The sequence below is a fragment of the Dictyostelium purpureum genome, assembly GCF_000190715.1.
Source record: "Dictyostelium purpureum unplaced genomic scaffold DICPUscaffold_137, whole genome shotgun sequence".
NCBI lineage: Eukaryota > Evosea > Eumycetozoa > Dictyosteliales > Dictyosteliaceae > Dictyostelium > Dictyostelium purpureum.
In genome coordinates, this window is record NW_003519474.1 from 1 (window position 1) to 22314 (window position 22314).

Sequence of the window (22314 nt, forward strand, 5' to 3'; positions counted from 1 at the left end):
AAAAAAAAAAAAAAAAAAAAAAAAAATTTAATTAAAATAAAAGTTTAATTTTAAATTTAAATTTAATTAATTAAAAAATATTTATATATTTGTACATAATTATATAAAAATAAACATATTTGTCTTTGTGTGTGTGTGTGTGTGTTAAATAAATTTATATAATTATTTTTATTTTTGTTTTTAATGGAAAAGGGTGAGCTAAAGCAAAGTATTGGGGTGTTTTAATTAATTAATAGATTTTTAATATTTTATTATTATATAATAGAATATCACATTTGTTATTGCGTTGTGAAATAAAAATTATAAAAAAAAAAAAAAAAAATCAACATATTAACATCATAACGAGTAATATTATTTATTTATTTTTCATAAAATTTTGAAAAATTATTATAAAACAATATAAAATAAAAAAGAGTAAAACTATTATAAAATATTTTATTTGTAATATATTTACTCTTTAAATATGTGTGTAGATAGAGATTGATAGATGGATGTGGTGTGTGAGTTATTTTTATCTATATCCCAAAGTGATTAAATTTTGATCCATCTATATTTTATTATTTACTATATTTAACCTTCATTATTTGTGAAGTTATTAAATCTAAATTTCAATCCATTTTTTATTGTTAAATTTATTATAATTATATAAATAATAATTTTATTTCTGTGTGAATTTAATAATTATGAAATGTAAAAAAAATCAAATTTTTTTGTAAAAAATAAAAAAAACCAAAAAAAAAAAATTTTAAAAAATATATTTACCCAGAATTAAATATTTAAATGTGTAATTATTTTATTTAATATATTGCGTATTTATTTATAAAAAAAGTAAAATCAAAAAAAAAAAAATTATTGATAGTATTATAGTATAATTTTTTATGGAAAAAATGATTATGGAATGATTTTAATATTTAATATTACAAATTAATTATACAAGTGAGAGCAAGTACTAATTTATTACTAATCACTGACTATTACATAAAATAATGGGAAACTAAAATTAAAATAAAAGAAAAAAGAAAAAAGAAAAAAATTGATTTGAAATGATTTAAAGGTGGAAGAAAAAAATAACAAAAAAATAAAAAAAAAATATTAATTAAAATTAGAACTTTTCTATCTTATTTTAAAATCATTATTTTTAAAGTAAATTCTTTTAAAATAAAAAATGAAAGAAAAAAAAAGAAAAAAAAAAAAAAAAACAAATAATTTTTTTATTTTTATTATTATTATTTTTTATTGTATTTTATCTATAAAAAAGGAGATAGTTTAAAAATAAAATTGATTATATAAATTTCAAATGATATATATGTATTTATATTATATTATAAAAATATATAAAATAAAAACAAAACTCACTACCCACATACTAAATTTAAAAAATTATTGAAAAAAAGCTCCACTTTGTTAAGCCTCTCTCTCTTATCCAAGAATCATAACTGTCTAGGTTGAAATGATTTGTAGAGGGTATGTATTGTTTTTTTTTATAATTTTTACCCCTCCTTCTTCCCAAAAGATAAAAAAAAACAATTTGTGGTGTGTTATCATGTGTAAATAATAACAATAAAACACAATCACAAAAATATTGTATTTTAAAAAACCGACCAATAAACACCACATTAAAAGCCCCCACATTTTTTAATACAAAAAATAATATGTAAAAACAATCATTTTTCTTTAGTGTGAATGTGAATTAGGGTGTGTTAACACACATTTTTATTCAATTTTTTTTTTTTTTTTTTTTTAATAAAAGATTTTTTTATCAAATCATACATCATTTTAAATGAAATCAAAAATTCAACCGCAACTCCCATATTATTATTTAGTGTAGTTTGAGTGTGCCTGAAAAACATATGAAACTATTATTTATTTTTTTTTGAAAGAGTTTGCACAAATTAAAATAATCATTATATGTGGTGTTTAATTAATTTTAAAAAAAAAAAAAAATAAAATTTTTTTTTTTTTTTTAAAATTAGAATCTGTTTTTCGAGATTACTATTTTAAAAAATCACAACTGTGTAATTTTTGTAGATTGAATTCTTTTTTAATTATAATAATACTGTTAAAATCATTTTAATATCACAAATAACAATAAACTATATTTTATTAGAAATACGGCGTTTAAAAACATCATGATTTAAGGGCTATGGTTACATAAAAAAAATTAAATTTTTGTATTTTTATTATTATGGATTAAATATTAATGATAGTGTTTTGTTATTACTTTGTTTTAATTGTTGTAATAGTTGATCTTGAATATTTAAACAATCCTGTTGAACTTTTTTACAAAATTCGTCTGTTAATATTTTGCTGGATGATTCGAAAAAGTTTTCCATAATAACTTGAAATGTTATAAAAATAGAAAGGGTTCTTGTGTTTTCTTTAAAGTATCTAACGAGTCTCTCTAGTATTATATCACATGCAGCGAAATGGTAAACCAATGAACATTTGAACTTGGAAATATTTGGATTTTCATTAACATGGTTGAGGTATGCATTAAATGATTTAACATTATATTTGAAATTTGGATTACTTTCGAAATATAATGTTGAAATGGATGGGACTTTTAATAGAGGTGCTAAAAAGTTTGATTTAGTTACATTGTATCCTGGTATACTTAACTTGCTTAGTGTCTGGTTTCCGCTTGATTTAATACTCTCAAATAACAGGGTTGGGTCTCTGCAATAAAAAGGCAATAGTATACGAATCTCTAACTTCTTTAATGTGCTATTACTTGATAGCTCTTGTAAGGAATCAGTTAGTTCTTTAACGAGAAGCTCTCTTTTTGATGTCTCTTCTCTGATTGGATTCTTTTTTGGTTTTTTTGTCTTTATATTGTCGATTAATGCATCTTTATTCGAAGAATAGTACTCGTCCTCGTCACCACTTTCTTCATACACTATAACACTATCTCCGTTGGTATCGATATCGCTATCGATAGCGTCTTCAGGCTTTACCTTGCCAATAAACAAATCAAAGTCTTTTTCAAACATAAAGGTGACTGATAGGGATTTCAATGATTTTGATGCCAAAGCTTTCCTTATGAATTTTGCTGTTACTGGTTGCTGTATGAAAAGAGATTCTATAGAGTCAAATTTTAAAAATGGATCTAAATTATACAATAGTAAACCCCTGAATCTGCTGTATTTGATTGAAAGTTTCCTTGGTTGATAGTGAAAAACATCGTCCAAGCTGTAATTATATAATGAGATTTGCAATTTATCGGCACCATGGGTCTCGTTAAATTCCTTTCTGTTGGAGAGAGGTAAATACTCTGAACAAAGATCACTTTCCACCTGGTCAAAACTAAAGAATCCTCCTTCTGAATAATCGTGATGAGATTCTATTAACTGCTTGAACAAGAAATGATCCAAATCTCTTCCTTCAAATCTATCGGCGAATGTAAAAGTAAGTAAATGTACTCTCTTTAGCTGTGGACAATTCTCTTTTAAAAACTCTTTTAACTCAACACCACTTTTAATTTTATAAACCTTTGGCTTGCTTCCTCTGCATCTTACATACTCTATATCTCTAAATTGAAATAATTTAATTTTGTAAACCTCATTACTGCAATCTAAACTATTCTCGATATATTTCTTTATTGAATCTATACTTCCTATTGTTATTTTTAATTGTTTTTGTTGGTGTGTTATTAAATTTTGTATTATCTTGAATGACTGTTTGGATATTAATGATATTTCTAATAAACTTTTGAAAGATTGTTTTTTAATTATTAAATATTGTAAAATATCATTAAATATCATTTCATTTAATTTTATATAACTTTTATTTTATTTTATTTTATTTTATTTTATTTTATTTTATATTATTTTATTTAAATTAATAAAAAAATTATTAAATTTTATTAGTTTTATAATAAAGAAAAATTAATATAATTAATATAAACAACATACTTTTCTTCTAATATAATACCCATTTTATAACATTTTTTTTGGAGAATAAAATATTTATTATATATTTAAAGTGGTTTATATAAAATATTCTATGAATATTTTTTATTTATATATTTAGTTTATTTTTATTTTAGAATTTAATTTAAATAAAATAAGTGTTTATTTTTGAAATTCATTTTTTTGTGTATATTTATGTATAAGTGTGTTTGACGATGTCATAATGATAGTATTTATATTAAATGTTAATGTAATTACTATAAAATAATAATTAATTTACCAAAATAAGAAACCCACACAATAAAAATATTTTAAATAATTAAAAAAAAAAAATATAAAAAAATAAAATAAAAATAAAATTTTTTTTTAAATTTTTTTTAAAAAATTAAATTGTTATTTAATTAAAAAATGTTATTGTAAAAATAAAGCTCCTCACAAATTATAATAGATAAAATTAAAGAAGAAAAAGAAGATATTATAGAAGAATCAAATATTCCGAATTTAAAATATTTTGATATGAAACTTTGCTTTCTATTTAATCAGTTGAGACCTTGTCCAATTGCTTATCAATTTCTCATAATAGACCTCCAAAATAATAGGTTTTTCATAAAAGATTTCATTATCCGCATTCCAATCGAAAGATAGTCTATAACTTTTTTATTAGATTAAAAAAACAATTTAAATAAAAAATAAAATTTATTAAACTATTAAAATACCTTTATTTATATTTTTGTTTTTTATTAATTAATTAATATTAACTATATCACCTTAAAAGTGATTTTTTTTCATTGAAAAACAGTCAATTATTGTTGTGGATTTGCTAAGGAGCAGCAATACTAAAAGTAATAAAAAATTTTAAAAAAATTAAATTAGTTTATAATTTTCAAAGTATAACTATAATAATATTTTATTACTTACTTTTTTAAGCTCATCAACAGTCAAAACATAATCATTATCAGTATCAATTTGGCTAAAATAAAACTCTGCAGTTTCTCTAGCAGCTAATAAATAAAATATTAGTAAGTTTTATTAAATTTAATTAATTAAATTATAAATTTAAAAATTTACTGTTTTTATCCAATTTTGTAACTTTAATCAAGCTTTCAACCATTTCATCAAATGTGATTTTGAAATCACCATTTTGGTCATATCTTTCTAAATATTGGCCTACTTGACGGGTAATAGCTTCTTCTAAATTCTTTTGATTTATTTTATTGACATGTTTTCTAATTTCATTAATTGTAATAGTGTCATCTGCAATTACAAATTAAAATTTTATTAATAACTTTTAATTTATTAAATTATAAATAAATATATTATGTTGGTACCTCTATCGACATCTAATAATTTAAAGATCAATGCAGCATGAATAGTTGGGTTCTTAACATTATTTTGAGTAAAGTATTCAATAACTTCACTACGAGTTAAACTTTTGTCTCCATCTTTGTCATATTTTTCTAGCATGTCTTCCTATAAAAATATATAATATTTTGGTTAGATATATTTTTTTATCAAATTATATTAAAACTATTAATTATATACATACAACATCTCTTTCAATTTTTTTACATACATCCCTTACTGTAGCCATTTTATATTTGATTTCTATCTTTTGTTAAATTATATTTAATAAAAAACTATTTATACAATTTATTTTATTAAACTTTTTTTTTTTTTCAAACTCAAAAAAAAATATTTTTATTCCAATTTACAAATTATCCTCTTTTTTTTTGTTTTTTTTTAACCCCAATTTTGTTTTTTTTTTTATCCCATATTTTTTATATGCCAACTGACAAATTATCCTCTTTTGTTTTTGTTTTTTATTAACCCCAATTTTTTTTTTTTTAATGTTCAAAAAAAAAAAATTTATTTCAAACTACAAATTATCTTCTTTTGTTTTTAGTTAACGCCAATTTTTTTTTTTATATTAAAGATTAAGAGATAAAAAAAAAATAGTTGATTATAGTGTTGAAATATTGAATTGGTATTAAAATAAAACAGTTTAATTATTATATTTATTGGGGTTAAATTGTGAGCGGCTGTTATTAAATATTTATTTATTTTTATTTTAAATAACCACTTGATTTTGGGGTTTAATTTATTTATTATTAATTTTAATGAATAATAAAGATTCAATTTTTACCATAATAAATATTCATGAGCTTTAACGTCAAACAATGACTCCAAGAGACAACAATCATTATTGATCATATCGAAACCAAGTTTAAATTGCTTTTAAATTTTTTTTTTCCAAAGTGTCATTTCCATTTTTTTTTTCAATCATGAATAGTTAAATTTGATAATGATAGTATGTTTTATTACACATTATTTATTTTATATATTTAGTGCAATGTATAACTATATTATTTATACTTACACGAGAATCACCTGAAACCCAACCAACAATTGATTTATTACCGCCAATTATTGCACCAGCATTGGCATTGAATGGTTCTGGTAAAAGTGCAAGCATTATTGAATACCTAAATGACCCAAACCACCAATACCTTGAATACCGACCAACGATCCTGACTTAATATTTAAGTTTCTAAATGAATTGTATACAGTAATACCTGCACATAATAATGGAGCTGATTCAATTGGATCCATATCCTCTGGGCAAATACCAAAGCATCTTCAGGACATGTCATATGCTCTGTATAACCACCGTCATAATGAATACCACAAACCTTTCCTTTTTCACAATGAGCCCATTCATTTTCTAAACATGAAGGACATGACCCACAATGACCTCCAAACCAACCTACAGGTTGATTCTGAAGAATCCAATGACCAAGCAGTTGGTGATAAGGCAGATGAACTTGATGATGAATAAGGTGATGATGGTTGTTGTTGTAATTGTTAATGAATGGGTCTAAGATTTGATTAAAAACAAATTAATTATCCTTTGATGCTAATTCCCAATTTAGATCAGATATGGAAAAGCATTATAGAATTGTAAAGTTGATAACTTTCATTATCAACAATAACGTCACCGGTGATTTACTCAATAATGTACAACTCTCATCTTCGTTTCCTTATGCTGAACGTTATCTTGCTGCTGCACATGCGTCAGTAGCTCCCGTTTCTTCATGTGCCCCGGTAGCTCCACTTGCTCCAGTTGCTCACTTTACCCCAGTCGTTGCTCAACAAATACCACTCTCTCAATATCTATCAACTGACAATGATACACCATCCTCAACAGTTTAGACACCACCACCATCATGGTTTTCATTCTCAACAGTTGCGTCACCACAATCACCTATACCACCAAAATCACCATATAGCTTGCACAGCAATTTTCTCTGGGCACCGCTCACCAGCAAACATATAATAAATAAATAAATAAATAAATAAAAAAGCAAATAAATAAATTAATAAATTAATAAATTATTAATAAATTTAAATAAATTATTTTAATTAATTATTTTTATTTACAATTTCATTTTATTTTTCTAAGGTTTTTTGAAATTTATAAAGTTTTTTTTTTTTTTTTTGATATTTGTTTATTAATTTTTTTAATTTTTTTTAAATTTTTTTATAATTTAAAAAAATTTTAATTTACCAAATCAATCAAAGCAATTCCAATTACCCCTCCACACCATTTCTCAAAAAAATTTGAAATTTCAATTATATGTATAATAATAATAAAGAATTATCATTAAATGAAACTCTATTTTGGAGAATATATAAAAATATTTTTATAAGAAATAAAATATTTTCAAATTTTAGAAAATTAGACCACTATAATTGTTTGATCAATGTTAATAATATCATTATAAGATACAACGGTCCAGAGATAATCAGAGACAAGGTCAAATCGGGTGGAATTTTATATCTGGGTGATTACGAAATAATCTATGAAAGAATCATTAAGAACAATAAAGAGAATCAAGATTTTTATAATCAATTTTTCTTAAACTATTCCAAAGATTTAAAATTAAGGTCAAATAAAGAACTATTAGGTACCATTCTTTCCCATGGAAATATTGTAGCATTCAACCAATTTATAAAAGTTTATAATATATCAAATCAAGAAATCGTCGAAATATCAAAAGAGTTTTATAAAAGGAACATTTTCAAGACTGTTATCAAAGATTATTCGGTCAAAATAAAAATCCAATGTGAAATTTTAGAATGGAGATCCATCAAAATATTTAAATATTTAACTCAAAACTATGGCAGCATCACAATAAATGAATTTATAATAAACTCTATTAAAATCGATCAATTAACTTTAAAAAAATTAATAATAGCAAGCAAATTTATAATAGATAATTTTAAAATACTACCATTAAGAAATAAACAATCAATCACCTCGCTAATCAGTAATAAAGACTATAACTTTATTAAAGACAATACTCTAGAGTGTCAATTCAGCCAATTTACAAAAAACCAATTAAATACAAATGTATTAAAATTAATAGAATCATCACAAATTTTAAAATACAATAATGATAATAATAATGATAATAATATTGTATTGGATATAATATTAAACTATTTTGATATTATTATAAAATCAATACATAACCCAAGAGATTTAGTATCTGTCTTAGTAAATAGTATTTGTATTGGTATTAATAACCTTACAAATGAAAACCATTACAAAAAAGAAGATTTAGAACATTATTTATCCCAAGCTATTCAAGTTAAAGAATCAACTAGTATAGATACTTTTTTGGTAAATACCAGCCCTCTAAAAAGTTTAGTGGATTTCAAAGATGTAATTTCCAAGTCAAAAGAATTTCTAATGGCAAAAGCAGGTTTATGTGTTATACAAGTTTTAAAAAATGGTGATGTGGAATACCTCGAACTGATTAAACAGAGATACCCAAGAATCATTGACCAATTTATTAAAAATGAAATAATCAAACTCCAAATAATATTTGCTCAGACTATAGGCTCAACAAAAACACTGGATTACTATTTCAAATATTATCAAAGAGAAGTATTTGGAATCGGAAACTCAAAATGTTGGTTCATTTCAAAAATCACAATTTTAGAACATTATGAAAAGCTAATGAAATCTCTCAATAATAAATTTTCAATAAATGTTCAACAAATTGGTGCATCAAAAAGGGATTTTAATATTTTAGAGAGTCTAAAGGACAAATTCTCAGAAACAACTGTAGCAAGTCATAAAAGATTTGTCCATGCATATCATCTATTGGACTATAGCCAATTTAAAAATGAATGTTTCATAGAAAGAGTTATCAGGGCATTCAATTATCCGGAATTGTACTATTCATCCCCCACATGTGAAATCTATGATATTACACATATTTTGATCGAGGCTTTTGAAAATGACGATAGATTAACAGTCAATAACATTGCAACCATATTATATCACTTTGAACGTACAAGCCTATTTTTTTTAATAAACGAAAATGATATCAAATCAAAGTTTTTTAAATGGGTTTCAAACAACTACTTCACAATAGAAATCAGTAATCCTTCATATATCTCATTCAAAATATATATAGGTGATACCCCTACAGATAAAAATCCTTTTAATTTTGTATCTCCAATTAAAGATTTCATCAATGTTTTATATTACAACAGGAAATACCAAGATCTAATCAAAATATTAGGCTCTGCCGTCATCAATTTAAAAACTGAAGATTTCCCTTATTTAAACAATACCGAATTTTTAGAAGGATTGATAAATTTATATAAAAATTCAAAAGAACCCAACACTACAATTGTATCCCTCATAAACCATTATTTAAAAACTTCACAAAGAGAAAATAACAATCAACTACTGGAACTATTAAAATCAAATCTTGACAAACATACACTGCCAAACGAAATCAATGAACAAAAATAAAAAAATAAAAGATACAACATCTAAACTATAAAACTATTAAAAAACCTAAAGTATACTTTAACAAATTTATTTTTATTTACAAATTTTATACAATGTACATTTTTTTCGATTTAATTTATTTAACTTTTAAACAATTATTTGTTGTTATATAACTATATATTTATTATTACTTATTATTATTATTATTATTATTATTATTATTATTATTATTATTATTATTATTTATGATTATTATCGAATAATGTTAATTCTCTATGAATTTCCATTAAACCTCTATGATTTAAAAAGCTACGACAGTCAAAATCTGGTGAATATGATTCAAAATCTATAATTTCATTGTTTTTAAAGTCTAATGTGGGTGATGTTGGTCTATAATATGTGCAATCCCTTTTATATTGTTCATAAGGTGGGTACAATAAATCTAAAACTGCACTATGATCCTCTGATGTTTCAAAGGTATGTATGTTTTCTTCATCTGGTAATGTTATTTTAACATTATCATTTTCTGTAATATCTCTTTCACCTATATATCTAGCTTTACCATTTTTTATATTGTTTGTAATAATTTCGTTATTTGATTTCCTATGATATAAAAAAAATAAGTAAGTATACATTTATTTTATTTTGTTTTGTTTTTATTTTTATTTTTATATTACCTTATCCAATCAAATGATTTACAATTAACTTTACCATATAATACTTTACTCAATACTGTCATCTGTGGATGGTCATGTATTGGTATTTTTGTATGTGGTGGGAATGCAAATATTGCCAATGTAAATTTTTCATTCTCTAATAGTGGGTAATAAAATATAATTTTGCTTTTGAACTTGTCTCCTAATTGAGCATAATGAGTTGTTAACGGTTGATTTTTGTCAATGAATAAATCACTGCATTTGATTTTTTCGAATATAGAAACTAAAGCATCCAAGGATTTTCTGTCGCTTGGTATAATGCCATGTGGTGATAACAATGAATTTGCTTTCAAAGTCAGTTGGTTTAAAATATTCATCTAATGATATTTTTTTTTTTTGGTGAATTTATTGCTAAAACAATTATTAAAAAAAAAAAAATCATAAAAAAAAATTATTTTAAAAATTATTTTTTTAAATAAAATTCGAATTTTTTTTTTTTTGCCATATTTTGAATAAAATTTTTAATATAATAAAATAGATTCACAGAATACAAAATTTGTGAGAATACAAAATTTTTTTTTTTTTTTTTTTTGGTGGTGTGTGTCTTTAAATATCGCATAAAATCATTCAAGGTAATTTTATTATTTTAAAAATCTTCATCCACACCTTAAAATTTTTTTTTATTTTTTTTTTTATTTAATTTCAAAATTAATACATTTTTTTTTTTTATAAATAATTTTTTTTTTTTCCTATCCATTATTATATTTTTAAATATACATAAATAAATAATACCATCAAAATGTTATCTTTCAAACAATTAGGCGAAACTGAAAAAGATTTTAAAGTCGATGAAAAAAAATTTAGAGTTGCCCCATCAAATGAATTATTATTAGAAACTGTTAAAAACTTAGAACTCAAAAACCACAGAGTTACCGTTGTCGAGGATGAAGCCGCTGCTCTCCAATTATTAATTGACGAAATTCCAAAAGATTCTGAAGTTATGGCTGCTAGTTCATGCACTCTTGATGAAATTGGTATGTAAAAATTTAAAAAATAAATAAATAAATAAATAAATAAATAAATAAAAAAAATTTATTAATTTTATAATTATATTACATTTATAGGTTTCAAGAAATACTATTTCTCTGATGATTGTAAATGGAAAAATGTTCACAAGAAAATTTTAGCAAAACCAGCTGCTGAACAAGGTGTTGCCCGTAAAGTAGCTTTAGCCTCCGATTATTTCTTATCATCAGTTTGTGCCATTACCAAGAGTGGTAACATCTATGTTGCTGATGCATCAGGAACAAGAGTTGGTGGTTTCACTGCCTCCACCAATATGGTCATCGTTACTGGTTTCAACAAGATCGTCGAAACTGATGAATTAGCCCTCCAAAGAACTGAACAATTTTGTTTACCATGTGAATCAGTAAGAGCTCGTTATGCATACGGGAATAAAGGCTCTGTCATTCAAAACTTACTCAGTTGTAAATTCGGTGCTACTATGTATAACAAATACCACATTATTTTAGTTAAAAAATTATTAGGTTATTAGATATATTACAAATTGTTTAAATAGTAAAATAAATAAAATAAAAAATTAATTAAAAAACTATAAAACTATAAATTTTTTATAATAAAAAGCAATACATTTATTATAAAAAATAAAAACCATTTATATAGTTTTATAAAGACTAAAAAGTTTCATTATATTTGTACAAAAATATTGATTTTGATTTTGATGGTTAATTGAAGAAATCTAATGTTTCATCTTTAACTAAATAGGATGTTAATTGTTGCTTTAAACTAGAATCAGCCGAGGCTAAACTTATAAACTCTTCTTTTGAAACTTCACCATCTTTATTGCTATAGATTTATAATATAAAAAAATTAATAAAATGATACATATAAATAAATAATATTATTATACACACATATCCAAACGTTGGAATAAAGTGTCAGCCTCTTCGTTAATCTTTGAAACTTCAATAGGTTGGAATGTAATTTTATCTAATGGTAATTGTTTTTTATGAACTCTTAAATATTTTTCCATTTTTTTATTCATCATTACTACTGCTCTTAACTCGTTTCTAGAGATATGTCCGTCACTATCGCCAATATAAATAAAATTTAAATAAAATATAATGTTAATACAATTTAAAAATACCCTATATTTGAAAAATAAAAGTTACCCATTGAGATCTAAACATTTGAATGATACCTCGATAACATCATCTAAACTTTTATTTACCAAGAAACCATATGCTAAACAAAACTCTTGGAAATTGATACCTTTACTATTATCTTTATCAAATAAATTGAATAAAATGTTTGATAATGAACTTTCACTACCACCATACTTTTTTTCTATTATTGATTTGATATCTTCTTTTTTTATTTCACCATTTTTTGAAATTGATTTAAATTGTTTCAATAATTCTTTTAACTCACTATGGTCCAATCTTGATGTTTGTGCAAGTGTTCTAAAATCTTGTTTTGTTTGATTATTACCCATTCTATTTATTTGTTTATATTATTTATTAACTAAAAAATTAATAAAAAAATTTTAAAAAAAAAAAAAAAGGGTTATCTTTATTTAATTTTAAATAAATAGTAAAATAAAAAAAAATAAAAAAAAACTTATTTTTTTTTGAAAATATAGATTTTTTTTTTTTTATAAAAAATAAAGAATAAAACCCATCTATAATGATCGCGGTGGAGCTTTTTTTTTGAAAAGAAATGATTGAATTGTTTTATTAAAAAACCGATTGATAAAAAAAAAAATTTATTTTTTATAATTCTGTATTGATTAACCCTTTTTGGGGAAAAAAAAAAAAAAAAAATTGATATTTTTATAAAAAGTATAGAAAGTATAATTATTTAAAATCTATTGATTATTTAATCACTTTGTTTTTTTTGATATCCCATCTTTTCTATATTTTTTCCCGATAGTGAAATCATAGTGGCGACCTTTTTTCTGATTTTTTTTATTTTTTTTTTTTATTTTTTTTATTTTTTTGATATTTAATCAATAAAATTTTTTTTTTTATCTTTATTTAACATTATTTTTAATTAAAATGGTTTGGTGTTTAAATAAAAAAAACCATTTATGTTGAAAATATGTTTATAAAAATTTTAAAATATAATTTTTTTTTTGTTTTTTTTTTAAATTTTTTTTTTAATTAATTTTTTTTTTATAATTTTTTTAAATTTTATTTTTTTTTCTATTTTTTCTATTTAAATTTCAAATTCTAAGAAGGTAGCAAGTCTTCTGTTTTTTGTTATTGTTAGAAAGCATTTACCAAACTTTTTATTAATAGATCATACAATCCCAACCTATTTTATATCTCTATTTTCTAACTCTATATAAATTTTTATATATGATTACTATATTTATGTTTATATAAAATATTAAAAGAAATAAAAGTTATAAATAAAATCTATCAACATAGGCATTAGTAACAATAGTCAAAATATTTATTAAATCATATAAATATATACAAAAAAAACAATAAAAAAAATAAAAGAATCATCATCACTCTTTACCAAATTGTAAATAAAAATCACATAAATATATATACAAAAAAATGACAAGAAAATATACAAAAAAATCGTCAGGGTCAACTGCATCAACAACCGCATCAACTAACGAGTCGTCGAATTCTAGTGTACGTGTAAAATATAAATATTTAAGCTATAAACATGTTGTATTAATATCTTTATTTATAGGGTTCAAAAAAGAGGAAAAGTCCAGATGAAAAAGTTAATCCAATTTCAAAAATAGCAAACTATTCAGCAAATCCAGTTCACACATTATTCGAAACATATAAAGATGAGGATAAAACAATTGGACCAGAAGGTGTTTCAAAGTTTTGTACAGATTTAGGACTTGCCCCAGATAGTGTATGTATATAAATTTACCACTCAACACATAGTATTAACAAACGATATACTAATATAGAATTTTAAATAATACAGTTAGAGGTTTTAATTTTAGCGTGGTCAATGGATGCCAATAAAATGGGTTATTTTAAACAAGAAGAATTTTATAAGGGTTTTGAAAAATTAGGGTAAATAAATAACAATATAACACATTTTTTAAATATTATTTAAATACTAATATTAGTATTTTTAATAGGTGTAATGATCTTCCATCAATGAAAACTGAATTAAATTCATTAGCAAAGAAAATTAAAATAGATAGCTCTAAATTTACAGAGCTTTATAAATATTCATTTGGTTTCGCAAGCGAAGTAGATAGTAAGAAATCAGTCGATTTAACAACAGCAGCAGAAATGTTAAAATTAATCTTACCAGATGGTCCACATACAAAGAACTTTATATCATTTTTAAATGTTTGTACCATGATAAGTAACAGTTTTATTTAAAAACAAAAAAACCATATCATATTAACACACCTTATATTCTTTTTTTTTTTAAAAAAATAGACCAATCCATATAAATCAATAAATAAAGATCAATGGGTATGTTTTTTAGAATTTTCAAGAACGGTTAAAAGTGATTTGTCAAACTTTGATTTTTCAGAAGCATGGCCTTTATTAATCGACGAATTTGTTTCATACTGCCAAAAAAATTTCCCACAAAAAGATAATAATAAATAATAACAGGTTTAGCAATAGTATAAATTATAAAATGTAATGAATAAATTGATATAATACCTTTTAATGTAAAAGAATTAAACTATTTTTAACAAAAAACTATTTTAAATTTATAAATAATAAATTTTTAAATAAAAACTAAAATCTTTTTCTTTTTTTTTTTCTTTTTTTTTTTATTACAAATATTAATAGTTTTACAATTTTATTTTATAATAAATATTTTATTTTTTTGAAGCTTATATTTTTTTATATTTTTTTATATTTTTTTTGTACATTTTATTGTTTATAAGTTTTTTTAATAATTATTATTTTGATAATTCATCATTTATAATATTAACAACGCCTATATTGTGATTATTTGGTTTAAAAGGACTATTATTTAAACTATTATTATTACTACTATTATTAGTGTCGTCATTATGATTATTATTATGGTTATTATTATTACTTAAAATTTCTAAATTGTCATTACTGCTACTGCCACCACCATTGTTATTTTTAGTACTTTCAAAAAAACTTAATAATGAACCACTATTGGCAGTAGTACCATTACTAGTTGTTATGGTTGCTGTAGTTGATGTTGATGCGCCATTAGGAACTAATACATTATTATTACTATTTAATGAAAACTCTTTGAGATTTGTTAATGAATTTGTATGTTTTAAAATAGGTGATGTGGGTTGGATTGGGTACTGCTATTGAACCATCATGAGTTGGTGTACCTGCTATATTACCATTACTATTACTTGGTTTTAATCTAAAGTTGGAAATTCTATTCTCCAAATCTGATACTAAATTAATAAGCTCTGTGACGACTAATAATGAACCCGCTCTAGATGATGAGGCAGTGTCTTCTGTTTTTTGTCTTTGTGATTTTTGAGCTCTTGGTATATTAAATGATATTGGGTTTTCACGTTTTGTATTTATGCTATTTGGTTTTTCTGTTGATGACGATGATGATGATTTTAATGTTGGCTTTCTTTCTCTTACCGAAATTTCGAGTCTTAAATCTGTATTAATAAAGTAAATTAATATTTTTTTATTTTCGACTAAATTTAGTTTAATATTATAATGTACCTACCTCTAATATCATCTCTTAATCTTTGAATAGTTTCATCTGCAATTTGTTTTGACTCTTCAAGCTCACTTTGCATCCAAACATTTTCCTCCATTACTTTATCTAATTTATCTGATAGATCCTGTACTGATGCAGAGGAAGCTCTTTCTCTTCTCTCTAATGAATCATTTTCCTGCTCTAGTTTTCTTTTATCTTCTGTTAAAGTTTGTTTTATCGCCTGTAGCTTTGTAACTTCGTCCTGTAAACTGTTTATTAATTTTGATGATTCTCTGTTGCTTGTATTTAATTTATCTAAAACTGTTTCGTGATCATTTTTTAATCTCCTATAAAAAAATTCTATTAGTTATTTTTATTAAAAAAAAAAAAAAAAAAAAAAAAAACAGCAATACTGCTATCATTTACATACGCATGTTGTGATTGTAAATCTGAACATTTCTTTTCGCACAATCTCAGCTCTTCCTCCATTTCCTCTTCTAATTGTTTTGAAAAGTCTTGGAATTCGTTAAAGCTTGTTTCTAAATCATCCATATCCTGTTGTTTTTCCTCCAATCTCTTTTTCCAATACTGAATTTCTTCTTGTGGAGTTGTAAATATAGGTATTTCGGTAGAAGCCATATTTTTATAATTTAAACTATTATTATATTATTATTATTATTATTTATAAATATTTTAAAATTTTTATATTATTATTATTTTTTGAAATTATTTTATTTTTGTATATAACTATTTATTATTTTAAATTTTTAAAAATAAAAAATAAAATAAAAAATAAAATAAAATAAATAAATATGTGGGTAAATGTGTGCTAATATATATAAATATGTGTTAATATTATTAAATTTTAATTTAATTTTTTTCTTTATAATTATTTACAATCAAGATGATAGTTATTGTTACTTTTATTGTTATGTGAATAGTTTTTTTTGTTTATAGTGTGTATTAATCACTCTTTTTCTCTTTCTTTTTTTTTTAAAAATGTAAAAAAAAAGATTTTAAACCCTAAAAAGTTTTTGTGTTGGGGGGGGTTTTTTTTGAAAAACAAAAAAAAAAAAAAAAAAAATGGGATTTTAAAATGGAATTGTTGTTGTAGTTATATCATAAAAATAATAATATGTAATTTAAAAATTTAAATAAAAAAATAAAAAAAAAAAATTTTAAAAAAAAAAATTTAAAAAAAAAAAATAAAATTTAAAAAAAAAAAAAATAATAAAATTAACGAATATTGTTTTCTATTTTAATACAAAATAATTTTAAATACAACAAATTATAATAGGGTTGTTTGCTATAGTAATAAAATATGTTGTGTTTATAAAAGAGATCAATAAAATTGTTTTGTTGGATAAAAAAAAAAAAAAAAAAAAAAAATTTTCAAAAAATAAATTTCCATTTCTTTTTCTTTTTTTTTTTGTAATTAATGCCCCCCGCCCATTTATATTCTGTAAATTTCAAATAATAATACTAATAATAAATATCAAAGTTGTAGTTTTTTTTTTTTTAATTTTTTCATTTGGATATTTTAGTAATTATTATCTTTATTTTTTATAAAACTATGAAAAAAAAAAAAAAAAAAATGAAAAAAACAATTTTAAATTTTTTATTTTTTATTTTTTTTTATTTTTTATTTTTTTTTACTTTTTTTTCATTTTCCATTTCCTTTTTATTAAAAAATGTATAGAACGAGTAGATTAATAAATATAACAAATAAAAGATACACATTAAATTTAGGTTTAAATAGCAATAGTTTATTAATCCCAAATGCTTTCAAATTAAATATAAATTCAAATAATTCAAGATCATTCCACTCATCAAATCAATCATATTTTTTTTTTGAAGCAATAAATAAAATTAAAAATGCATTTGGAGGTGTATGTTTCAGGATCTCATAACGTACCAATATTTGATTTCCAATATTAATAATAGTTATTATTTAATTTATTGTTTATAGGAAAAAGAAAAAAAAGAATATCCATCAAATGAAAAGGATTTAGAAAAAAAAACTCAATCAAATTTAGAACAACAAAAAAATGATAGCAGCAGCAGCAGCAGCAGTACTAGCAATGCAACAGCACCAACTCTTACTGAAGAGGAAGTCAAAAAAAGAGAAAATGAAGAATATCATTCATTTTTAGAAAAAGGTTTAAAATATGATTATAATGTATTTAGAGAATACCTTGCAAAATTTAAAGACCAAATTAAAGAAGACGAAAAGAAAAAAGAAATTGAAAGTTTCCTTAAAATTATCGATTGTATGACACCAGCTGAAAGAGAGAATCCATATATCTTCCGTAAGAATGTTTTCAGAATAAGAGCAAGAATACTCAAAGATTCAAATACAGAAATTCAAACATTTGCATCGATGGTTAATACATTTAAAAGTGCAAAGATGATCAATGATGTTTTAAGTAGCTTTAAGAAACAAGGTAAACCAATTCCAAACTCAGCATCTGAAATTCCAGGATTCTTTAAATCAAATTCTGTCCAAATCAAAAAAGAATATGATAAAATTCAAGCTGCCGAGCTTAAAAGATTATAAAAAGCTCTTATATATAAATAATAAATAATAAAATTACACATAATAATAAACTTTAAAAGTTTTTTTATTTTTTTAAATAAAAACAATAATAAATTGTATATATGGATATTGATAACAAAACCAATAGATATACCTTGTTTATTTGGATAGAGGAGAGTTGCTTATAGACATTGATGAGTTGGCGGTTAGATAATTATTGGAATAGATTTATTAGGTTATTACTCTTGTAAAAATGGAGCTCTTCACGATTTATATAGATAAAAGAAAAAAAGATATTATAATACCAATTTTAAAATATTTTGTTGTTATCAAACTTTGCTTTCTATTTAATCAGTTGGGACTTTGTCCAATTACTTATCAGTTTCTCATAGCAAACCACCAAAATAATAGGTTTTCATAAAAGATATCCTAAATCACTTGTTTATTAGATTAAAAACGATTTAAATAAAAAATAAAACAAAATTTTATTAAACTATTAAAATACCTTTATGTATAATTTTGTTTTTATTAATTTTATCACCTTAAAGTGAGTTTTTATAGCAAAACAATCAATTATAAATATTCTGATGCTATGGCACGAAAATGCTAAAAGTTATAAAAAATTTAAAAAAATTAATTTAAAATTTTCAAAGTATAATTATAATATAATATTTTATTACTTACTTTTTCAAGCTCACCAACAGTCAAAACTCCATCATTATCAGTATCTTTTGCTTTAAAGATTAACTCTGCAATTTTTTTAGCAGCTAATAAATAAAATATTAGTTAGTTTTATAATATTTATTTAATTAAATTATAAATTTGAAAATTTACTCTCTTTATCATAATTTTCAGCTCTAACCAAGCCTTCAACCAATTCGCCAAGTGTGATTTTTTTGTCATTATTTTGGTCATGATTTTCGAAAAATTCTTTTAAATCATGGGCAATAGCTTCTTCTAAATTCTTTTTATTTAATTTATTGAGATTTGCTCTAATTTCGCTAATTGAAATAATGTCATCTGCAATTACAAAAATTAAAATTTTATTAACAACTCTTAGTTTATTAAATTTTAAATAAATATATTATTTTGTTACCTTTATTGACATCTATTGATTTAAAGATCAATCCAGCGGAAATTTCTGGGTCCTCAACCTTATCCTGTTTTAAGGATTCAATAACTTCCTTTCGAGTTAAACGTTTGTCTTCATTAAGGTCATATCTTAGTAACATTATTTCCTATAAATATAATTAAGTTAGATATATTATTTTAATCAAATCAAATTAAATTAAAACTATTAATTATATACATACAACATCTCTTTCAATTTTATCAATTATTGGAAATATTGTGGACATTTTATATTTGATTTCTATCTTTTATTTAATAAAAAAAATGAAAAAAAAAAAACTATTTATACAATTTATTTAATGAAACAATTTAATATTAAAAAAAAAAATTTAATTCTAATTTACAAATTATCCTCTTTTGTTTTTTTTTTAACCCCAATTTTTATTTTTTTTAATATTAAAAATTATTTATTTAATGAAAATTTTTTTTTTTTTAATATTCAAAATTTTTTTTTTTTTCAATTTAAAAATTACCCTCTTTTGCTTTTTTATCAAGATTCGAACAGATAAATAAATATTTTTTTTCTATTTTTTTTTTTTAATTTTTAACACCAAATAACTACATTAAATACTTTTTAAAATTATCTTTTTTTATTTTGTTTATTTTATAAATATTCCAAAAAAAAATTTTATTACAATTTACAAATTATCCTCTTTTGTTTTTTATTAAACCTCAATTTTTTTTTTTTTTTTCTATAATAATTTACAAGTTATCTGATTTTGTTTTTATTAACCCCCAATTTTTTTTTATACCAATATTCAACTTATTTTCTTTTATTTTGTTTTGTTTTTAAATACCAATTGATAGGTTATCTTCTTTGTTGAAGTTAAAAATAAATTGGTATTTACTTGAAAAAAAAACAGTTTAGTTTTTAAAATTTATTGGGGTTAAGTTTTGAGCACTTATAATTAAATGTTATATTTATTTTAATTTTTTTATTTACCACTTGGAAGAAATTGATGATGAATTGGGTGATTATCATTGTTATTGTAATTGTTTTGGAATGTAACTAAGATTTGATAAACCAAATTCACTATCTTTTGATGATAATTCTTTAAGTATAATGATGAAAATTACTGGAACAAAAAGTAATAGCTTTTTAATTCTAAATCCTTTCAAATTAAATTTAAATTCAAATAGTTCATAATTATTACTTATCAATTTATCATAGCAGACCACCAAAATAATAAGTTTTTCATAAAATATTTCATTATCCGCATTCCAATAGAAAGATATCTTGCCTATATCACTTTTTTATTAGATTAAAAAAATGATTTAAAAGAAAAATAAATCTTATTAAACCTTAAATATACCCTTATGTTAAACTATGTTTTTTATTAATTAATATTAATTATATCACCTTAAAAGTGATTTTTTTCATTGCAAAGCAATCATTTATTGTTGTGGATTTGCTAAGGAGCCGACATACTAAAAGTTATAAAAAATTTAAAAAAAAATATATTAATATTTTCAAGTAATTATAATATAATATTTTATTACTTACTTTTCTAAGCTCAGCAACAGTCAAAATATTGTCTTTATCAGTATCAATTTCAGAAAAGAAAAAATCTGCAGTATCTTTAGCAGCTAATAAATAAAATATTAGTTTGTTTTATTATATTTAATTAATTAAATTATAAATTTGAAAACATACTTTCTTTATCCATTTTTTCTGTTTTAACCAAGTCTTCTACAAATTCATCAAATGTAATTTTTTGGTCCCCATTTGTGTCATGTCTGCCTAAAAATTGTTTAACTTCACGTGTAATAGCATCTTCTAAATTCTTTTGATTTAATTTAGTGGCATGTTTTCTAATTTCATTAATTGAAATAGTGTCATCTGCAATTACAAAAATTAAAATTTTATTAACAACTTTTTATTTATTAAATTATAAATGAATATATTATGTTGTTACCTCTATCCGTATCTAATAATTTAAAGATCATTACAGCGGAAATTTTTGGGTTCTTAACTTTATTTTGAGTAAAGTATTCAATAACTTCACTACGAGTTAAACTTCTGTCTCCATCTTTGTCATATTTTTGTAACATGCTTTCCTATAAATATATTATAATAAAGTTAGATATATTATTTTAATCAAATAAATCAAATTAAAACTATTAATTTTATACATACAACATCATCTTCAATTTTTTGACATACTTCACTTACTGTGGCCATTTTATATTTAATTTCTATCTTTTATTTAATAATAATAAAAAAAAAAAACTATTTATACAATTTATTATAAAAGAAACTGTTTTTTTTTTTTTTTTTTTTTAATATTCAAAAAAAAAAAATTTTATTATATTTTACTAATTATCCTCTTTTGTTTTTTATTAACCCCAATTCTGTTTTTTTTTTTTTTTTTTATATTGTTAAAGCCCACACATTTATTATTTCAAAATTTAGTGGGTTTTTTTTTTTTTTTTCAAAATTGCATAAACTTGTTTGGCTCTTACAATATTAAAATATATTTTTTTATTCCAATTTACAAATTATTTTCTTTTGTTTTTTATTAACACCCAATATTTTTAACGTTAAAGATTTAAAGACATAAAAAAAAACAGTTTTATTTTTTAAATTTATTGGGGTTAAGT

General features: G+C 22.0%; 11 protein-coding genes across 11 annotated transcripts; 4 read left to right on the top strand and 7 right to left on the bottom strand.

The window, feature by feature from the left end:
* Nucleotides 1–2183: 2183 nt before the first annotated feature.
* Nucleotides 2184–3934, bottom strand: DICPUDRAFT_79309 (uncharacterized protein; the record flags this gene model as incomplete). The annotated part of the gene is made up of 2 exons (XM_003288477.1): nucleotides 2184–3780; nucleotides 3912–3934. 2 exons carry the CDS (start codon nucleotides 3932–3934, stop codon nucleotides 2184–2186), a joined length of 1620 nt encoding a protein of 539 aa, XP_003288525.1.
* A 672-nt stretch (nucleotides 3935–4606) lies between these two features.
* On the bottom strand, nucleotides 4607–5511 carry DICPUDRAFT_94666 (uncharacterized protein). Its single transcript, XM_003288478.1, has 5 exons — nucleotides 5455–5511; nucleotides 5237–5378; nucleotides 4977–5162; nucleotides 4827–4909; nucleotides 4607–4744 (listed from the first exon to the last, which is right to left on the bottom strand). Exons 1-5 carry the CDS (start codon nucleotides 5497–5499, stop codon nucleotides 4712–4714), a joined length of 489 nt encoding a protein of 162 aa, XP_003288526.1. The 5' UTR covers nucleotides 5500–5511; the 3' UTR covers nucleotides 4607–4711.
* Nucleotides 5512–6845: 1334 nt separating this feature from the next.
* On the top strand, nucleotides 6846–7118 carry DICPUDRAFT_152758 (uncharacterized protein; the record flags this gene model as incomplete). Its single annotated transcript, XM_003288468.1, has 1 exon — nucleotides 6846–7118. One exon carries the CDS (start codon nucleotides 6846–6848, stop codon nucleotides 7116–7118), a length of 273 nt encoding a protein of 90 aa, XP_003288516.1.
* A 424-nt stretch (nucleotides 7119–7542) lies between these two features.
* On the top strand, nucleotides 7543–9738 carry DICPUDRAFT_152759 (uncharacterized protein; the record flags this gene model as incomplete). Its single annotated transcript, XM_003288469.1, has 1 exon — nucleotides 7543–9738. The coding sequence occupies one exon, from the start codon at nucleotides 7543–7545 to the stop codon at nucleotides 9736–9738; it is 2196 nt and encodes a 731-aa protein (XP_003288517.1).
* A 218-nt stretch (nucleotides 9739–9956) lies between these two features.
* DICPUDRAFT_152760 (uncharacterized protein) lies at nucleotides 9957–10750 on the bottom strand (the record flags this gene model as incomplete). Its single annotated transcript, XM_003288479.1, has 2 exons — nucleotides 9957–10320; nucleotides 10395–10750. The coding sequence occupies 2 exons, from the start codon at nucleotides 10748–10750 to the stop codon at nucleotides 9957–9959; spliced, it is 720 nt and encodes a 239-aa protein (XP_003288527.1).
* A 399-nt stretch (nucleotides 10751–11149) lies between these two features.
* Nucleotides 11150–11989, top strand: DICPUDRAFT_94667 (uncharacterized protein). Its single transcript, XM_003288470.1, has 2 exons — nucleotides 11150–11407; nucleotides 11498–11989. Exons 1-2 carry the CDS (start codon nucleotides 11173–11175, stop codon nucleotides 11926–11928), a joined length of 666 nt encoding a protein of 221 aa, XP_003288518.1. The 5' UTR covers nucleotides 11150–11172; the 3' UTR covers nucleotides 11929–11989.
* A 129-nt stretch (nucleotides 11990–12118) lies between these two features.
* On the bottom strand, nucleotides 12119–12888 carry DICPUDRAFT_152762 (uncharacterized protein; the record flags this gene model as incomplete). Its single annotated transcript, XM_003288480.1, has 3 exons — nucleotides 12119–12239; nucleotides 12308–12541; nucleotides 12566–12888. 3 exons carry the CDS (start codon nucleotides 12886–12888, stop codon nucleotides 12119–12121), a joined length of 678 nt encoding a protein of 225 aa, XP_003288528.1.
* Nucleotides 12889–15167: 2279 nt separating this feature from the next.
* On the bottom strand, nucleotides 15168–16685 carry DICPUDRAFT_55455 (uncharacterized protein; the record flags this gene model as incomplete). The annotated part of the gene is made up of 3 exons (XM_003288481.1): nucleotides 15168–16002; nucleotides 16074–16393; nucleotides 16477–16685. The coding sequence occupies 3 exons, from the start codon at nucleotides 16683–16685 to the stop codon at nucleotides 15608–15610; spliced, it is 924 nt and encodes a 307-aa protein (XP_003288529.1). The 3' UTR covers nucleotides 15168–15607.
* Nucleotides 16686–17854: 1169 nt separating this feature from the next.
* DICPUDRAFT_20838 (uncharacterized protein) lies at nucleotides 17855–18588 on the top strand (the record flags this gene model as incomplete). Its single annotated transcript, XM_003288471.1, has 2 exons — nucleotides 17855–17935; nucleotides 18016–18588. Coding segments are annotated over 2 exons (654 nt in total), but the record flags the coding sequence as incomplete, so codon positions are not given.
* Nucleotides 18589–19069: 481 nt separating this feature from the next.
* On the bottom strand, nucleotides 19070–19956 carry DICPUDRAFT_92112 (uncharacterized protein). Its single transcript, XM_003288482.1, has 5 exons — nucleotides 19896–19956; nucleotides 19679–19820; nucleotides 19417–19602; nucleotides 19267–19349; nucleotides 19070–19188 (listed from the first exon to the last, which is right to left on the bottom strand). Exons 1-5 carry the CDS (start codon nucleotides 19938–19940, stop codon nucleotides 19156–19158), a joined length of 489 nt encoding a protein of 162 aa, XP_003288530.1. The 5' UTR covers nucleotides 19941–19956; the 3' UTR covers nucleotides 19070–19155.
* A 1074-nt stretch (nucleotides 19957–21030) lies between these two features.
* DICPUDRAFT_47964 (uncharacterized protein) lies at nucleotides 21031–21908 on the bottom strand. Its single transcript, XM_003288483.1, has 5 exons — nucleotides 21851–21908; nucleotides 21630–21771; nucleotides 21368–21553; nucleotides 21218–21300; nucleotides 21031–21141 (listed from the first exon to the last, which is right to left on the bottom strand). The coding sequence occupies exons 1-5, from the start codon at nucleotides 21893–21895 to the stop codon at nucleotides 21109–21111; spliced, it is 489 nt and encodes a 162-aa protein (XP_003288531.1). The 5' UTR covers nucleotides 21896–21908; the 3' UTR covers nucleotides 21031–21108.
* Between the last annotated feature and the right edge of the window lie 406 nt (nucleotides 21909–22314).